General features: G+C 37.4%; 2 protein-coding genes across 10 annotated transcripts in view; one reads left to right on the plus strand and one right to left on the minus strand.

Moving 5' to 3' along the window:
• The window catches only part of KIAA0825 (KIAA0825 ortholog), a 398,660-nt gene extending 389,827 nt beyond the window's left edge, over positions 1–8,833 (minus strand). For 5 of the 6 annotated variants that reach the window (XR_012330774.1, XM_073802294.1, XM_073802293.1 and 2 more), the window contains exon 1: positions 8,730–8,833. The gene's annotated coding sequence lies outside the window, so the exon portion shown is untranslated. The remainder of the gene's footprint in view (positions 1–8,729) is intronic. The other variant, XM_019929688.3, reaches the window with a different exon arrangement.
• Positions 6,199–19,622, plus strand: part of SLF1 (SMC5-SMC6 complex localization factor 1) — a 69,630-nt gene continuing 56,206 nt past the window's right edge. For 2 of the 4 annotated variants that reach the window (XM_019929695.3, XM_019929698.3), the window contains exons 1-4: positions 8,859–8,998; positions 17,276–17,389; positions 17,558–17,633; positions 18,989–19,229. In XM_019929695.3, the coding sequence (XP_019785254.1) occupies positions 17,276–17,389; positions 17,558–17,633; positions 18,989–19,229 (431 nt within the window). In that variant the 5' untranslated portion in view covers positions 8,859–8,998. Of the gene's footprint in view, positions 6,218–8,858; positions 8,999–14,116; positions 14,271–17,275; positions 17,390–17,557; positions 17,634–18,988; positions 19,230–19,622 lie in introns of those variants that run through there. The other 2 variants (XM_019929697.3, XM_073802297.1) reach the window with 2 other exon arrangements.

Consider the following 19,622-nt stretch of genomic DNA (forward strand, 5'->3'; position numbering starts at 1 on the left):
ACTACTGAAACCAAACGTTTCAGAACTGCTGAGTCAGATAAATGAGAAAGCCACAGAAAGATCATGACTAGGTGAAGTTAATCAAAAGAATGAACGCAGAGAGCCTCAATGATAAAAGGGTACATAAGGCAACAGAGAAACAGAGCCTAGAAGGAGTACTCTATTTACGAACAGCCCCACTCCCGAACTCTTTCCCAGTCAAATCTCTAAATAGCAGAGGACTGAACTGACCACAGAGAAGCTAAATTGCTCATAGGGCACTTCTGAGGGCAGATACTATAGAGGTGGAAAAATTTTCCCTTCTTCCCTTTAGATTCTTTGGCTGGTCTAATAATTAAATTGAAGACAGAGTAACAACAGAAAAACAAATTTAATTTTGTACATTGTATAGGAACTCTATAAAAATGAGACCCAAGGGCAAGTCAGGCAGTTGAAGTTTATATGCCATCCCGAGTTAAGGAATGGGATGGGGCCTGGAGCTTCAAAGGGGAGGAGGGTAATTCATAGGATGATAAGGAGAGCATTTGCCTTGCCATACAGATAAGTCATTTAGATAAAAGTGATCTCTGGTAGTAGCTCCCTTCCTGGAATAGGCCCCCTATCTAAATACTTTTAGGTAGTTAAGGGAGAGGTAAAAGTTTTTCTTGAGTCTGTTCAATCTTGATTACCTTCAGCTCAAAACAATCCACATGCCACAATGGCAGATTTGGGGTCAGCCTATTCTGCTCCCCTTCAGTATGAATATTTGCTAGAAAAATAAAGAATGATATATTTTTTAAAAAATCATAAAGGAATAAATTATCACATGATTATACACAAAACTTATATTTTGAAAATGAAAATATTTGGTGAGCTAAACTCTAAAAAGCAAGGAAAATGGATAAACAATGTCATAACAATGAAGTACAGAAAAATATTCACTGGTATTAGTAAAAATTAAGATTTTACCAGTATAATGCCCCTCAGAAAGAACTCCCATCACTGCTCAGTTTAAATTAGGTAAACTCCAGATTTAAACTGTTAAATTAGCTGTTTCGCATAGGGAAAATAAACAGTAAATTCCGGTGATGTGGTACAGCTGCTGACGGCTAAAAAAGAACTGCAGCTGTACATCCTTCCTGACACTCAATGGCCACAGTCAGGGAAAAGCTCTTCTCAATAAATCTTAGCAAAGAAATAATGAAAGTGACAGAAAAGGACTATCATATTAACTCCCTGGAAAATAAAGTAATTATGTGCCGTAAGTACTGTAAACAAGAAGCCTTTTCCTGGAACCATGATACAAATAACCCTAAATTTCGATTCTTAAGACCTAGCTTCTGGTTCAAGTCACATGTTTCCTGAGTTATCTGGGCAAATTAAATCACCTCCTTAGTCCTCATTTCCTCCTGTAAGATAAGGAAGTTAGTCTAAATCCCTTGCTTTAAAATTTAAATCCTTTGATTCACAGTAACAAACACATTTAATACCCAAATCCTAAAGCCATACATAACTGAAACAAAAGTGCGGACTAGTATTCACCAATTGATGGGTCATGACCTGCCATTTGCAGAGTACTGAACTGATTGATGGCTACAATTCCTCATTAAAAACAACAAAAGAGGGAGGGGGTAGATGGGTAGAGACAGACAAAAATATAATACCTTGATCTGTTTGACCATAGAGATATCTTTGGTAATATAGGGGAGTAAAAATTTTCCTTTACCTTTCTAGGTTCTTTTGGCAGATCTATTAATTAAATTAACATAAGGCAGATTAGCAGAAGAAACAAATTTAACTACATACATATGGGAGCTCCATAAGACTGAGACCCAAGGGCGAGGTGGGCAGTTGAGGTTTATAGGCCATCCTGAGCCGAGGAATGGGATAACGGCCTGGAGCTTCAAAGGGGAGAAGGGTAATTCATAGGACACTAAGAAGAGCAGAAGTTTGGTACTTAGTCATTTGCCCTGCCATACATATAAGTCATTCAGGTAAAAGTTCTCTCTGGTAATAGCTCCCTTCCTGGTACAGGCCCGGTGTTTAAATTTTTAGGTAGTTAAGGGAGAGGTAAAAGTTGCTCTTGAGTCTGCTGGATCTTGATTGCCTTTGGCTCAAATCACTCCACACGCCAAAGTGGCATATTTTGGGGTCATATATTTTGCTTCCCTTTAGTAAGAAAGGAAATGAACATTCAAGTTTAGGTTAATATTCACACTATGGATATTAACATTACTCAGCTGTTTAAGGTTGTTACATTTATTGGCTATCTGAATTTAGAAATTTAGACAGTTTGTGTTTAAATCACCTAATGTCAAAAAATCAGTTGCTTAGGTAATGTTTACATTTTTCAACTGTAATTTGGAGCAGATCTTTTGATTCCTCAACTGTTCTCTGGCTAACAAAGCTGTATTGTAAAATATAAGAAGTTGTTAGTCTAAGAACATGTGCCTCAAATGTTAATGTCAGTGTTTGGCAGCAGGGACTGTACTTTTCTTAGGGGAGGTGGGGATAGGCCGTAAAATTCAAGAGTTGAAATTTAAACACAATTGTAAATTACAGTATGTGACAACTGTTAATTATTTTTGCAAATAACCAACATATACTGGGTACTGTGGTGATATGGGATTCCTCTAACAGATGACTTTGGCTCTCGGATTCCCCATGAACAAGTTGAAGCTTTCTTTGAGAGGTTTGAGATTCTTTTCCCCCTCCTCTTCTTCCTTCCCTCCGACTCTCCTGCACAGGTTGTCAGACCTCCACTGAGGCCTGAAGGTACTTCCCTCCTACTCTTGCTCCCTCTCCTTTATCCTTCACAGGGAGTATCACCAATAAATCTCTTGCACATCTATTCCCTTCGTTGTATGTGCTTCTCTGGGAATTTGAGCAAACAAAGTACATGTCTAGTCACCATATTAGACTCTAGGCATCATTATTTCATTTAGTCTTCACAAAAGCCCTGTGAAGACATTATTAGTATTCCCATTTTATAAATAAGGAAACAGAGTAGAAAAGCAATTTTCTCAGCATGATGCAACTACTGACAGAGATGAGATTTGAACTCAAGTCTGTTTAATTTCATGGTTGGAGCTGCAGACCTTATTTTAAAACAATTAAATTTTATTAAATAACAACAAAAACTAAACAGATCCCTAATAAAATTTTTCTGATGCCTCTGTGTGCTTTCAGACATTATCACATTTAATCCTAATAGATCCATGAAGTTAATATTATCATTTTACCGATGAAATTGGGGCTCAAATAATTTAAGTAACTTTCTCAAGATATTACATAAGTTCATGAGTTTGAGCTCACTCAGGTCGTCTCTGAATTCAGCTGTTTAACATTATATTGATTTGCCTAATTAATCAAATGACAATTGTGTCCCTTTTTACTTTTTAGTATTAGATAATTTGTCCTGAGAACTTTATTCAGCAAAGAATCCCCCAAGTGATTTAAACAGCTATATATGTTCATTCTCTCTCTCTTTATGGGGGTGTGTGTGTACGATACGTTATAGATAAAATATTAGCAATTTAGGGTATTTCTTGAGCTGCCGCCTATTTGTATTTTAACCAAAATTTACAGGGAAATAGCTGGAGCACTGTTTCAAAAACCTGCCTCCAACAACAAATCAGCAATTGAGGCTGGAAGGCAGTATCCTCTGCCCACTTTCTGAGACTTTTTAATATAATTTAATGTAATTATGCTGATTTTTGCTTTTGCTTCCTGACTCAACTGCAGCCTTTGAGTTCACATTTCAAAAACTTCCTTCACCAGAGTCACCTGATGAGATGAGTCAGCAGTCTGCAGACTCATCACTTCTGATGACCAAACCCTGGTGTTTTACCAGCCTTTAAAATGACGCAGCTTAGCCGTACTGGGCGGAGCCGGATGTGGAGCAACCGGGCAGCAACTCAGCAGTATCCAAGCCCTGGAAGGGAGATGGTTGGTTTGCTTGTTTGCTTTGTTTTTCTGTAGAGAAGGCATTGTGAGAGGACATGGAGCAGAAGGGAGTGATCTCAGGGGACCCAGGCACAGGCAAGTCAGGAAATCTAGGCAGATCCAGATATGACCACACCATGGTCATATGGTGGGCCTGGGGTAGGGGGTGGTCCTGGTACCACTCCTGGGAGAGGAAAGCCACGAGTCCCCTACCCCCAGTCTACCCTGTGACTTCAGATGGGGAAACTGAGGCTCAGAGATGAGTAAGTGGTTGCCCAGCGTCACAGACATCAGGAAGGGGCAGGAGCCAGGGAGGATACAGGAAGGAGGGGTGGGAAGACCTCATAGCCCTAGACAGCACCCGTACCCTACTCCCAGAAGCCCGCTGCCATCACAGCGGTGTGCCAGTGCCCAGTAGCCACCCCGTTGGAGCAGTGAGCTTGTAGACAGGACCGTGTGCCTGTGGACCCGTCCCCATGTGAGTCCTCTTAAGGTGGAGGCCCAGAAACTGGGCCCCGTGACCCCTCAGAGCCCCCTCCTACCTCTGGCCCAGCCTGAGGAGCAAGTCGCAGCTCACTGTTCACTAGGATGGAGAAGGGTACTCCCAAGCCAGGAGGGGACTTCCCTGGGGTTGGGGTTCAGTGAGTAGGTGCTTGGCTGGGTCTGGAGTGGGATTAGGTGCATTTTTCTTCTTTTTGTAATAAATGCGTATTATTTCCGTAACAAAGTAATCAAATGCCTACCCAATCCTCCACCTGATCCTAGTTATACAGAAAAATCATGGCTCCTTGTGGAAGGCCTAACATCTTTTTTTTTTTTTTTCTTTTCCTTTGCGGTACGCGGGCCTCTCACTGTCGTGGCCTCTCCCGTTGCGGAGCACAGGCTCCGGACGCGCAGGCTCAGCGGCCATGGCTCACAGGCCTAGCCGCTCCGCGGCATGTGGGATCTTCCCGGACCGGAGCACGAACCCATGTCCCCTGCATCAGCAGGCGGACTCTCAACCACTGCGCCACTAGGGAAGCCCCAAGGCCTAACATCTTTAAGATGACCAGTTACCCATAGCTTGCCCTGAACTCAGCGTTTTTACCTTTTATCATTAGCCTTCACCCATCCCACGTATCTAATATGTATTCACTAATCTTTTCCGATACCTTTGCATCCTCCAGTGGAACATTCTTCCCTCTTCCCCCCCTACCAAAATCCTCACCATCCTTCAACGCCGAAACTTAGCATTACCTTCTTCATAAAATCTTGCTTCATCTGTCCTATTGGAAGCAAAATTTCTTTTCTCTGTGTTCCCATCGTTTTGTTGTTAAATGATTCTACGTCAATTGTCGGTCATACAATAACTATTTGTGTATATAACTTGATCTTTCTTAGTAGATTATAAGTGAAGATTCTTTATCTTTGGCTAACCTATAAAATATGTTTACATTCACCAATCTTCTTTTATCCTCAAAAGATGGGAGATGGGGGGGAAGAGTCAATATTTATTTAATGCCAACTATGTGTCAGGGTATTTGAAGCTATCTCACTTAACCCTCACAGCACTCTTCTGTATCCATTTTACGTATGAAAACATAAGCTCACAAAGAATCAGAGACTTATCAGGGTCAAAAACTGGCAAAAACATGGCTAAGATTTTTTAACTCTGGTCTTATTCTTTGCATTACAAAAACATAATTGTACATCTATCAATGTGGAAGACACCAATAAATACATGTAAAGCTCCACTCATAAAGATTTTCTAGCACATTAGAACTGCTTCATTCAGATAATGCTTGGGACCCAACTAAAGTCAGAGGATTTTTGAGCCAGAAGGGACTTTATAGATCATTTAATCCAACTCTTATGTTACAGATAAGAAATATGATCCTCAGAGAAATAAATTTCCCTGTGTATATACCCAGTCAGTAGATGAGCAGGATTAAAATCCAGTTGGAGGCAGTATAGGAAAGTGGTTAACACTGTGGCCTTTGGAGTCAGCCTTGGTTCAAATCACAGCTCTGGTACTTAGTGACTGTGTGTAGCCCCGGAAACTTTACAAAGCTTATCTTTTGTCTTCTCATCCCTAAAAGAAGGATGATACTTACCCCATAGTGCTGTGAGGATTAAACGTAACATTGCACAGCAGAGAGTAAGCAATAACAAATATTAGGTATTCTCTTATCTCCTGTCTCACTGCCTGCTCTTCTTTGCAGGACACCACATTGCCTTTTATGGATGAGTTGTGGAGTGGACAATACATTTCAGGGTCAAAGTGAGTAAAGATAAAGAAGTGTGCATTTATGTGGTAAGTCCCTTTAAAAAAAAATGTACAAATATTTCTCTGTGGATAAATAACACTTTTAAAAGGAATTGTTCATTCAATAAATATCTATTGAGCCCCTACCACATGCCAGGCGCAGTGCTAGATGCTGAGTATGAGATCAACAAAACAGATCTAATTTCAACCTTGATAAGCACTGAAGTTTGATTGAAAACAAAAATATCACTGAGATCTACCTGTGGGACATGCAAAACCAAATATCTTTCACAGAAGTCAATACAATGTAATGGATATTAGTATTTGAAATGAGCTATACATATATACTTGTGCCTTTTTGTAAAACAAGATATTCTTTAGAATTAAGTTCTATGTCATTTCTAGTGCTGGTCATTTCAACTAGATTTTAGTAAATTCCTTGATAATTAAGCTATTCTATTTCTTTACATAAAATAGAATATTGCAAGGGGTAGGTTTAGTTAAGCATATTCTCCTGAAATATGTTAATCACCATCTGTCTGAGGGTTACAAGACTGGAATAGAACAGTTTTGCTAACAGCCAGTACATAGTAATTCCTTACAGGGCATCACAAAGTTCAATTTTATGAATCTGTGCTCATTCACTCATTTTCTCTCTTTTTACATACACACAAATAGAAGCTGCCTAAAGAGATAGCTGATACTCGGGTTTTGGAGTCACTAATATACTGATGGTCTCTAGATTGCTTGTATTTGTTTGAGTTAGGATGATAAAACTGGCTAAGGATCAATACAGAAAATAATTTGGATTATTCATATGTCAAAATTACCTTATGGTGATTCCTTAAATCCCTAACACATTCCTTAATCCTTAACACATTAAGGAATTAATTCCTTAACAAATTCCTTAAATCTCTTTATACTCAAGTTTTGCTATCCATTTGATTTTGGAATGTGATATACTATCCAATTTTACCTGAGAGTGAAAAGAATGATTTTGTTATTTATGAAAGGAAGTATAGAGCACAGTAAAAAGAGCCCAAGTTTGGAGTCAGGTAGACTGGGTTCAAATCTCAATTACCATTTAATTGTGTAATTTGTAAGAACATCTGAGTCTCGGTATAAAATGTTTGCAAAATAGGGATAATACGATTTTTCTTGTAGAACTATAGTAAGTTTAAATAAGATAATAGCTGGCAGACAGTAGCTCTTTGTGGTTAGTATTCGTGGTTGGCTATATTAATTTAAAAAGAGATCACGAGTCAAGAGCATTGATTTAAAAACAAAACAAAACAACACTGCTTATCTAAAAACTAGTTGCTATATAGAAACATATAACCTCCCTTAAATTATCAATATTTATAATCCTTGCAACTGGGGAAATAAGGAAAAACTACAAGATTTAATAAGAATGGCAAAATTGGGACCAAATGAGATTATAAAAGTTTGAATTGTTAATCAACAAGGAGATTAGTGTGTTTGTTACTCTCAAAAGGTAACAAGGCATTTGCTTGATGCATTAAGGTCCTTGAATTGAATAATGCATTTTTCTTTATGGTAGAGTTATCCCTAGAACTCTTTGTGGAACTGGCTGTTTTGAAGGGGGAAAAAAAAAAATCAAGCAGCTGCCTCTTATGGAACAGGTGATTATTTAAATATAAGGTGGTGAGTGAAAACTTACCTGAAAAACTGCATTACTCAAGAAAGAGAATTCACCAAAAAGAGGTTCTCTACATCACATTTTTAAAATCTTCAACGGAATGAGCACCTTCCCTCACATTACCTCTTCATCATAAGCAATTTCTCTTTAAAGCTATTCTAACTCAGACCTTCATCTAAAATTCTCCTGAATCTTTCATTATCGAGGAAGCCTGGAACAGTGCAGAGGCACTCCTTTCTGAAAGCACATCTATTCCTGACCACTCCTTTCCAAAAGGTAACATGTGTATCTAAAACCCATGCGTGAAATTTTAAGCTTGCTCTCCTATCTCATTAGCTCATAGCAGCCAGGAAAACAAAGACCATTCTCACCCAATTCAAACGGCGGCGGTATCCTTGAGTTCTAAATCAGGAACGACCCCCCTCATCCCACTTCCAAAATATAAAAGGTGCGCACTTCAGCCGACTGCCTGTCTCCCAGGCATTGCACCCCAGGATAATGGAAACAGTGCTCAGGAAAAGGATGGTAAAGCAGCTCTCGAAAATCGAGGGTGACTAAACCCTGCCAATGGGAGAGTGTGGACACTCCTTGATCATTGGTAGAGAGACTGTACTAAACCGAGTCGCGGTAGAGGTGTCTTTGGCCTTGCGCAGGGGCACTTGGGGACCCGAGGTAGAGCTCCAAGTTGGAGATAGATACTGCGAGTGGAGAAGACCGTAAGTCGGAATCTCAAGGCCTTTTCCCGCAGCACACAGGGTCAAGCGCCACGGGGCTGGATGGGGACTCCTGGTTCTGGTTCAACCCTTTCCCGCTAATTACTCGGTCCGGATAAGATGCTACACGGAGCCTCGGGCGGACGGAAATACCAGGCCCAGGAGGCAACCCAGAAAAATCACTCACCAGTCTCCCACCTTCAGCGCAGAACTATCAGGAGCCTAGCGCGCCAGCCATAAGGAAGCCCTGAACCCGCTCAGACGACCCTGACGACGGCTCGAAAGCGTCACTGACAACCACCCGGAAATGGCACAATAGCTTCCGGGGCCGCGGAGCGCGCGGCGGGAAATTATTTCCCAGAGCCCGGATTAGTGAAGTAGCAAGTGCTGCGGCAGTCTTCTTGCCTGTCACCGGCGCCGCGCGAAGGAAGCAGCCCAGAAACTCCAACCAGGAAGGTAAAGGGCCTCAGCTCGGAAGACACAGTGTACCCTGTGTCCTCCGTGCCCCCGAAGTTTCTGCAGCTCCCAGCTATGAGGCTGGGAAGGGGCCGGGTAGAGCGGTGGCGGTGCTTACCTCTGACGCTTTCCGCAGCCGTCGTTGGTTCGCACTCGCCCGACCCGCCGCGCTCGGCGCGCGCGTCGATGGGCTGCAGCCGCAGACCCCGCCGCGCTCCGCCCGTGCCGCGGCGGGGACGGCCCCTAGCGCCTCTGCAGTGCAGGGCTGAGCCGCTTCCCTCGCCTCCTGTTTGCGCAGCTCCGCAGCTCGGTCTCCTGCCAGGAAGGCGCTAGGCCACTCGCGTCTCTCGTTTCCATAGAACCGACTGGGACGCCTCTCCCTGAGTCCCAGATTCTTGGCTGCTTTCCATAACTTAGCGTCAGTGCAGGTGGTGGGAATCCCCCAGGCCCACCTTCCTGTGAAGAGGAAAATGCTATCATTCATTTCTCCCTAGTAGAATTCTAAACATATCCAAATGGTAATGAACATCTCTGCAGCTACTGTAGGCCTTGAAACACGCGCGCGCGCGCGCACACACACACACACACACACACACACACACACGTTTCCCTAAAGGGAGCGGGAGTGGGGAGGGGTGCTGTGTTCCTGGGGATTATGATATTAGCTGTTGGAAGGCAGGGAATAAGACAAAGTGGTTATCCTGAGATTTCTTCTGCTCCCAAAACCTCTGATTGAATATTGACAAAAACGTGATCTGCTTTGAGTACTCTATATCAGGATTTGACCCAGAACTTGGACGGAGCTTGATTTTGGAAGCGTCAAGCTATTTTTGACTGATGAATATCCTATACCAAAAAAAAATTTCCGTCGAGGCATTAGGAATGAACATTTAAACCGAATTTCCAGTGTACGTGTGACAGACTGCGCCTTGTAAACTTTTGGGTTTGTGTTATTACCTTATGCCTCATTTCTCAGAAGTACCTATTGATGTGCAAGATGTTCCCATTTTAGGCAAGTTTGACTAACCAGTATTGGTGTTTAGGTGGATTTTTATAAGGGAGTTAATTTGATTATGTCTAAGTTAACTCAGAGTGTTAAGTTAAATGTACTAGAATGTTTAAATACTTGAATGTATAAATTTTTATTGTGAAGACAATTAGGCTTCAGTAATGCAAATGTGCTCCTATTAGATCTGTTTTCTAAGTACAGATTTTCTTTTACCTTATTGACTTATGTTCGATTATATGATTTAATATTTTCTTCCCTAAAGCAGAAAGCATAAGTCATGTTAAACAGTCTTTGAAAAAGTGGTCAAAGGTGGGTTTTTTCATAAAATTCAAAATGCTTAAGATTTCATAATAGGTATCCACAATTTACACTAATGTCCAAAAACATTGTTTTTAAGAAAACCAATAGTATAACTTTATTATCTAGACAGTATTTCCCTCTGAGATAATCTTTTCACTGTTTAAGCAAAACATTTAAAAAATAAAATCAATAATTCCATATAGGCTCTGAAAAAACAAAGTGAAGCACCCTCTTTCTCAAAAATAATAACTAAAATAGTACATAGTACATTTTATTTCACCTATTTCCTATTAGCAAATTTAAGGAGAGTCAATTAAAAGTAATATTCTATTTCTTTCTAAAGACATCTTACTGCTTAAAAGTAAAATATCCCTGAAACTTTTAAATTCACATAGTTCTTACTTTCTTGATATCAGAATTACTTTGAAATAAAAAACTGTTTTGTTATTATTGATGGAGAAGAAGAAAAGCCCATATGAATTAGTCTGAGTCATTAATACCAAATCCACTTTGAGAGGAAAATAATAAACTTTTTCATAAGAAAAAACAGCCCTCTTTAGATTGTTCCTAGAAATGCTTTGAAATTTTAGACAGTGTTATTTTTCTGAAATTAATTTGTAATTATGCTTAAATATTTTCAGTAATATTGCTATCTAAATGTCACCCCACCCTCACAGATTCCTTTTCATATGATGTATGTTTCTCTTTTATTATTTGAAAGTAGATTGTTTGTAAAATTAAAATTTGGTTAAAAGTATTCAACTAAATTCTGAAATTAAAGTCAAAGTGTATTGTAGAAAGGACATACCGTTTGTGCAGAAACAGACTTAGATTTTGAATCTTGGTTTCACCATTTACTAACTTTGTACCCTTGAGCTAGTTTCTTAATCTCTCAGATCCCCCATTGTTCTCATCTGTATAAGAACGGCAAATAGCACTTACATTTTCAAGAAGGAAATGAGCATATACGCAGTATATAGGCCACAAAATCCTGCTTGGTCAATCTCAGACCTTATGCTACTACTAAGTAGTACAAAGTTCCTAGGATACTAAAGCAGGTTTGACTTTCATCCCCCATGGCTAACCAACATGTTCTGTCCTTTCTTTTTTTTATCCCTAAACATCTCTCTCATTCATCTTGCTTCTCTTAAGGCCCCTTTATCCCTAAAACTAGCATCTCCAGTGCAGCCTGTGCCTTGTACAGTACCAGATAGATTGGACCTCTCTCTAAGTCCTCTTAGCCTTTCATTTCTTCCCCACCATACTCATTTTGGTGCTACTTCTCCACTTCCTCCCTCCACTGCTAAGTCAGTCATCAAAGAGACTAATTATGACTGCTGCTTTCCGAAATAATGCCATTGAAGTAAGAAATCCCTGAAGTCTCACCATTGGTGACCTTAGTCAAATAATTTATATATATATACGCACAAAAACACATGCATACGTATCTCTGATCTTTGAAGGATGGGACAGGAAACAGATACTATGTCTTTAAAAAAAAAATTTCCAAAGCCCAGCTGAATTATATTAAGCCAAAGGCCTAATTTGGCTCCTAGGCCAAGAGGATGCAGAATTCCTAAACTCCACTTGACGTTATAGCATTCAGAGCCAAACAGGATTTTACTCACACGGTATGAGTAGTGTGATTTGTGTGTTCCTTTTGTAGTATTGGTTAAACAGAGAGCCAACACATTTAACATTATTTACTTCCCAGTTCAATGCTTTAGATAAGAGAAATCATAAAAATCTTTTAAACTCTTAAATTCAAAGCAGCAATATTGATTGAATTTAAGGATTGGTATGTCCTTTCCAGAAGCGGGAAGTTTTAATGATTTTCCTTAGTAGGTTTAAAATCAAAGTAGAAGTAGGTTTAAAATCAGAATAGTTCGCTAGAGTAACAAACATTAAGAAACCACTAGTTTTCAACCTGTTGCCTTAAAAACCATGAGGTACTCAGTAGTGTGGAAAAAGACCATGATGTGATTTTACATAAAAATTAAGATACAGAACTATATAATCTAAATTTTGTTTTTTAATATTTTTTCACACACAAACATAAAACCTTCAAGACAGACCCCTCCCCCATTCCCAAATGTTAACGATGGTATTACAGAGTAAAGGAATTAGCAATTTTAATCTTTCTATATACTTTGTAGTATTTTTCAAATTTTATATCCTGTGTTAATTAAAATTAAAGCACAAATTGGTAAAAGTTATTTTGGGGGAAGTTTTTAGTTCTTAAATGCATATATATAAATAAAACTTTTTAAAATAAATCCCTTATTTATCTTAGTTAGCAGCATACAATTTATAAGATGCATTATATTCTCAAAGTTCTATAATAACCTGTGTCTGATCATAAAAGAAATTATAATGCGAAGTAGGAAAGGTTTATCCTTATTTTTCTGTCCCAGACCTCTATAAGCATCTCGCACCTCTTTTGCAGCACTTTCCCTTTCACCCAACTGTTACACCCTGCTCTTTCATCCTCTTTTCCATACCAGACCTTTCTATTCATATCTCTATTACTGCCTCTGTTTCTCTGAGTTCTCTTAACATATTTTAGCTATGTGTTATATTCCTGAAAGGTGTTCTAGCTACGTATCATATTATAAAGAATTCATAGACCTAAAAGCTAGTATGTAATAAAATGTTCTTAATTATGATGATGACTGCTATAGGTTTATTTGCATTTCTAACTGGCACCAACTGCAGAAGAATCTCAGGCATCAGGGATAGGCCCATGTGGGAGATATTTTGGGAAAGTCCACACCACAGAGACAGTTGCTTGTTCTACATAAATGCCAGCTCTGTTCACAATCATTATCTCCTTAGTTGTGTGTATTATATGATTCAGGGTAAGTAGATTGTTTTTTAATTTACTACAAAATTTTTAAAAATTATTATGAGAGCATTTCCTTGTAACTAAGAATCTCGTGTATTTTTTAACTTTTTGACAGTAAAGATAAAATGTCTGTTAAAAATAAATGTTTTTGTTTGTTTTCTTTTCCAATTGTGTTAGGATAGTATCTTCTGTGTGAATACTTCAAGGATCACCTCCTATATTTTCTAGAAAAATATCCAATTTCTAGAAATACTACTCATACAATTATATTGCAGTTTATTTACTTTATTTCTTGAGCTGCAAGACTTCTAGCAGTTAGCTTTTCATCTTCCATATCCCAGAACCTATTACCAGCACAAAACTTGACTTTGAGTTGTCTGAGTCATTGATAGGTATTGCACCAATGTTATATAGTACTTTCTTTGGGTTCACTGGTATATCAGGCTATTGTTTATTGTTTTCTTACTCCTGCAGGGTCATAGGAAGAGCCATTAAACCACTAATTTTATAAGTATAAATCTATCTTTATCTATATTTGTCTATGTCTATTCTGTTATATAGACATAGAACTATTTTCCCATGTAACTATGAATTAGATCTGTGGTTATTAGTTTGTCATGTGATGTGGTATTAAAAAGCATTGATAAATGTATTGTAAATTCTGTTACTTCAAGTAGATCATTTTATTATAGGACTGTATTAGATTAGGTTAATGGAATTTGTTCTTTAAAAAAGCTGTGCTAGTTATTGTGTACCATCACTGGGATTCACAATTCTGTGGAAGTTTAGCTAATAGCCCAGTTTTTCTGATAAACTTGTTAATGTTATGTATTCTAAGTTTTTTTAACACTCATATTTTCACACTGTTTGAATCAGGAAGACCAGCTTTTTCACTTGTATTTCTTACTGGCCTTTCCACTTTGCTTGTTTAATATCAGTTTCATTTTACTTGTTTTTCAAAGGAAAGAAGTTGCTGTTAAAAAGGCTTTCCTGATTTCTACCATTAAGCACCATTGGTCCTGTTTTCATTTTACTGAGGACTCTTGCTTTCACAAAAAATGCTGTTAAATATGTAAAGTGGCTATAATTACTCCATCATAAAGACAGTATGATTTAAGGTGAAAACTTTGCATTATACACGACTCAAATAAGTCCAAGTTATTTAGTAATTTATGCATCAAACCAAAATATGTTAAAATGGCACCTTGTTAATAATAAACATTCAGATTGTGAAATAGCTGTTACTAACTTGATCTAAATGAGGAACATAGTGTAGTAGATTTTTTTTTTCCTTATAGTTCTGTATAACATATTTAGTTCTCAGGAAGTAGAAAAATAAAATTTAAGACAATTTTTAAATAAGACTTTTTGAGTGGTAGGTAATTTTTTTGTTGCTTTCTGTGTGTTCTTATTACTTAACAGTAGTTTCTGTATGTCAGCATTTTAAAATAGCCAGATGGGCAAGATTTTAGGTTTTTAAGGCTACTCAGACTTACCTGAGCATTTCTTGAAATGGCAGCATTTCTTGAAATACCTACTAAATTGTTTTTCAAACTCTTAAATACATAAATAAAATACAAGTATAATAGTAGGCAAAATGTATACAGTTAAAACACTTGTATTCCTCTGCTAAAAATAGCTTTCAAGAACTCTAAAAACAATTAGATTGCCTTTTCCAGTAGAATATCAAGGTGGTATTCACAGATATGTTGAATTTCACTAGTCTAGTGTTTCTGAAAGGACCTGTTACTTTCTAAAGGAAATTTGCTTAAGGTCTTTGTCATTCCCTAGAATTAGTGATAGCAGTGTTTCTGCCTAGTTTTGGTTATATGCCTTATAATTCCCATGTGGCTTTATTGTATGTGTGTTAATATGTGTTCTGCATCAGACTAATTCATTATTATTTCTAGTAACAGAGGACATTTTCGTAAATTTTTTATATATTACTATTTTATATTAATGGATATTATCACTCGAGCTACGTTATTTAACCCATGTAAGTGGTTTGAAAATTTGGATGATTAATACAGTAGAGTTCCTTATGCAAGAAGCTACTTACATTTTAATTACTGATGATAGTATTTTACATGTTTGATTATTTCATAAGACACCAAGCCCTACTGTGTACACCTTATAATTTTGTACTGGCCAAACTTATAGAAATTGTTTCATCAAAGAGCCTTATCTTTTTTTTTTTAATTTTATTTTTGCTGCGTTGGGTCTTCATTGCTGCGCGCAGGCTTTCTCTAGTTGCGGTGAGCAGGGGCTACTCTTCGTTGCGGTGCACGGGCTTCTCATTGCGGTGGCTTCTCGTTGGCAGAGCACGGACTCTAAGCGCGCAGACTCAGTAGTTGTGGCGCACGGGCTTAGTTGCTCTGCAGCATGTGGGATCTTCCTGGACCAGGGATCGAACCCGAGTCCCCTGCGTTGGCAGGTGGATTCTTAACCACTGTGCCACCAGGGAAATCCCAAAGAGCCCTATCCCTAAAGACACTTTCTTTATGTTCTGTATCTTGAATTTTGGGTTTTTTAGGGGTTAATACGTAATATCCCTTTCCCTCCTTTGGAGCCAACAGAGAAATATAAAAGTCAGATAGGTTGAGGTCAAAAGATCACCCTTTTTACTGAATAAAAATTGGTTTAGAGGAGGTGGATTTGATATGCAACTCCAGTGTGTTTCTTATTACATAACTTCTGAATTGATTTACCCACCCAGGCAGTGCAGTACTATTACTGGCAGCTCCTTATGCCATGTCCACGTGCATTAATATGAACCATCTTTGTAAATATGCAGATGTGTCTGGCAAAGCATATTCAGTTAGTTCTCTCAAGTAGCTTCTCCTCGTAAAGCAAGGAGTGATGCAGGGTAGAGAGAGAAACCAGGAGTGCTATTACCCTAGCAGAAGTTTCACTCTTAACCCTGAGTAATGCTTTAAATTGTTTATAGTGAGACTTTCTTTCAACTTCTACTCTAAAATGAATCTCAACCTTTAAATAACTACATATGCGTATATAGTTTATAGGTATTTAATATAAATATATATATAACATGTATATGCAGCCTTTGAAAATAGAGGTCCTATAAAGAACATTTTTAATTTCACCAGTTGTCTATTACAAGTCCTGGTAATAGTTTTTGTTATAATTTTTGAAGTTTACTTTTAATTGTTTTGAAAGAAGCCAACTGCTGTTGTTCAGCCTGTGGCATTAAGTGAATACTAATCCAGAGCTAATGGTGACAGTTGTTAGAGAAATGAAAAAATTACCCTGATTTCTCTCCTCACTGCTTTCCTCATCTTTAATGAGAAACTAGATTTTCTCCAAGATGATCTAGGTCTGAAGTTCTAACCTCATGTAAACAAAAACAAAAAAAGCTGTATTCTAATTAGAAATGCTGTGAATTTTCCTTTTGTTGGCCAATAAATGTACCACCTCAAATACAAAGTGCTTTGTGAACTCCATTGAAATATAGGTTAATGTCCCTATCAAAATATATTTGAAACCCACGTGATTTTTTCAGTCTACTTTGTAGGTGATGAAATTAACATATATATAGCACAGTTAAGAAATGTAGATTGGGAATAACTTAGTATATACCTACTATACTAAATTATTTGTTGTAAGTGCTGTGGTACCATAAGTTTATCAAGTTCTCCATTGATTTATAAATATTCTTCAATATCTGTCCACAGACACTTTTAAAAGTTAGTATGAGATCTGAGGGTGTCGTTGTCCACAAGTGTCCTTGTTTCCAACGCTCTTAGCAAAAACAATACTTTTAAAATGAAGCTAATATTATGCTAAAATTTTATAAGTATCAGTCTTTTTCTGAAGAGTTACATTCATCATTGTGTTTTAGTGGCAAGTAATGTAGTAATGCAAGCTTTCATTGTTCAGACCAGAAAACAAATCTCACTTTATATACAGCCACATTTTGAGAAGATCGCTTTTAAAACTAATTTCTATTGCACATAGGCAGTTTGAACATTGGTATTTACAATTAAGCCTTATATATTAAGTAGTTTTAGTTTTTATTTTTAGTATTCGTAGTTAATAAAAAATAATGTCAACCCTGTGAATACTATCTTTAACATATGTTGTCTTCTTTATGTGTATATGTTAGATGGAAGATGGTGCCCCAAAGCATATTATCCAGATGACAGGATTTAAGATGGAAGAAAAAGAAGCTCTAGGCAAATTGCTTTTAAAACTAGATTGCACTTTTATCAAGAGTGAGGTGAGTACAGTAACTTAAAAAGTTCAAGATATAGTTGAAGAATAACTGCAATTAAAATGTTGGCCTAAGAATGATAAAATGCACCCTTGATATTGCAAGAATAGAAAAAATACCTTAAAAAGGAAATCTTCCGAAGTAACATTTTTTCATGTGGATTTTTCCTTCCAGAAATACAAAAATTGTACACATCTAATAGCTGAACGCCTGTGTAAGAGTGAGAAGTTTTTAGCAGCTTGTGCAGCAGGTAAGTTAACTACCTTCCTCTCACCTTTGAAAAAAAAATCTTCATGGTGAAGAAAAAGTACCTTAATCTCTGGGAAGATAGTGTGTTTATTATATCAAACGTAAATGTGGTTCTTATATTTTTCTGAAAATACTTGTTTATTTATTTGGTTGCACCCAGTCTTAGTTGCGGCTCCAAGGCTCCTTTAGTTGCAGCTCCAGGACTCCTTAGTTGTGGCATGTGAACTCTTAGTTGCAGCACGCATGTGGGATCTAGTTCCCTGACCAGGGATCGAACCTGGGCGCCCTGCATTGGGAGTGCGGAGTCTTATCCACTGCGCCCCCAGGGAAGTCCCTGAAGATATTTGTTTGATATAATATTTTTGCTTTGATTTTCTGAATAGAACTTTGTAACACTTGAAAAACGTATTAAAGAGGCAGAAATATTTACTTCACCTAGTAAGTGCTTCATCTAAGAAAAAATATTTTAATAAAAAGGTTTGGCACAAAATGCCGCCCCCCCCCCAAAAAATCTTTTGTTGAAGCCTCAGCGATTTGCAGTCAAGTTTCTTTTCTTTGATCTATCATTGGAAGAGTTACTGTTTTTGCTCTCTTGCTCCTGTTTCCCCTGCCGTCCATGCTATGAAGCAATCATTCTATTTTATTTTTCTAAGATTTTAAATTCGATAAACCTAAATTAGGGCTTAGTGTCTTCTGCCTTTGTCACTATTGATGTTTTTCATATACTTTTCTCTCCTGTGGTTGATTTGGCATATCATTAGTCCACTTGTTTTACTTTTTTTTTTTTTTTGCAGTATTTAACTCAGGTGAATTTACCATTTTTTAGAATAACTTACCATAAAAAAAATTTGTATTCATTATTACCTACACAAATGAAAACATATATTTTCCCTGCTTTTTAAAAAGATCATTGATGCCCAGATCAGAATGTTGTTACATATCCTAGAAAATTCTCTAACTCAGTTAATTTGTTTTATATAGTGTAACAATGCTGTAAACATTATTGGAAAAGTTTTTGGTATAGCAGGAAGAATATAAACCTCACTCAAAATGGTGAATAATAATAGTAGTCATAATTTAAGTAGTACCACATTTTATTAATCCTTTGGTTTATATTTTACTTAGTAACAGTTAGAATTAAAATTATTTATTATGGGAAAGTTTACATACAATGTTCAGTGATGTTGTAAGCCTTTCACTATCAAAAAATTTAGGAAAACATAGTTCAAAGATAACATTGGCAATGTAGAAAAAGGTGTTGAAAAAGGCCAAATTTTATTTGATATTTGGTCTTTATTGTTTACCATTTATCAGAACCAAAATTCTTCTGTGACTGACAGTTCATTTGCTTTCTAGGAAAGTGGGTACTAACTAAGGACTACATAATTCATAGTGCCAAAAGTGGCAAATGGCTTGATGAAACAACTTACGAATGGGGATATAAAATTGAAAAAGACTCCCATTATTCACCTCAAATGCAGTCTGCACCTAAAAGATGGCGTGAAGAACTGAAACGCACTGGTGCTCCAGGAGCCTTCCATAGATGGAAAGTTGTCCTCCTTGTTAGAGCTGATAAACGAAGTGATTCTCTTGTAAGGTGAGATTTCATAGAAGCTAAAGCAGTGAATGTGAAAACAATTTTGGTTTGCTTAAATATCTTTTTGTATTTCTTTGCAATTATTCATTTATTCCAAATGAGCCTTGATGATTTACTCTTTGATCTCCTAGTTAAGCCATTCTGCACTTCTAAGCGTATGTGTCTGATGGAACAAAATCTGTTTTATAAGTATTGCATTATTCTCAGGGTCTCTGTTTCACTTTACATGTTATTTCTTTGCAAACTCAAGTAAAATCTTTATTTTAAATTGGAAGATATTTGTTTTCAGTTGTGAAGCACTTACAGTTTTTTGTAAGTGAAGTATTACGTTAAACAAAGGCTTTTTTCTAGGTTTATGTGGTGTAGTCTTCATGGTTCATACTGTTTCCATCA

This window comes from Tursiops truncatus, chromosome 3, assembly GCF_011762595.2.
Source record: "Tursiops truncatus isolate mTurTru1 chromosome 3, mTurTru1.mat.Y, whole genome shotgun sequence".
NCBI lineage: Eukaryota > Metazoa > Chordata > Mammalia > Artiodactyla > Delphinidae > Tursiops > Tursiops truncatus.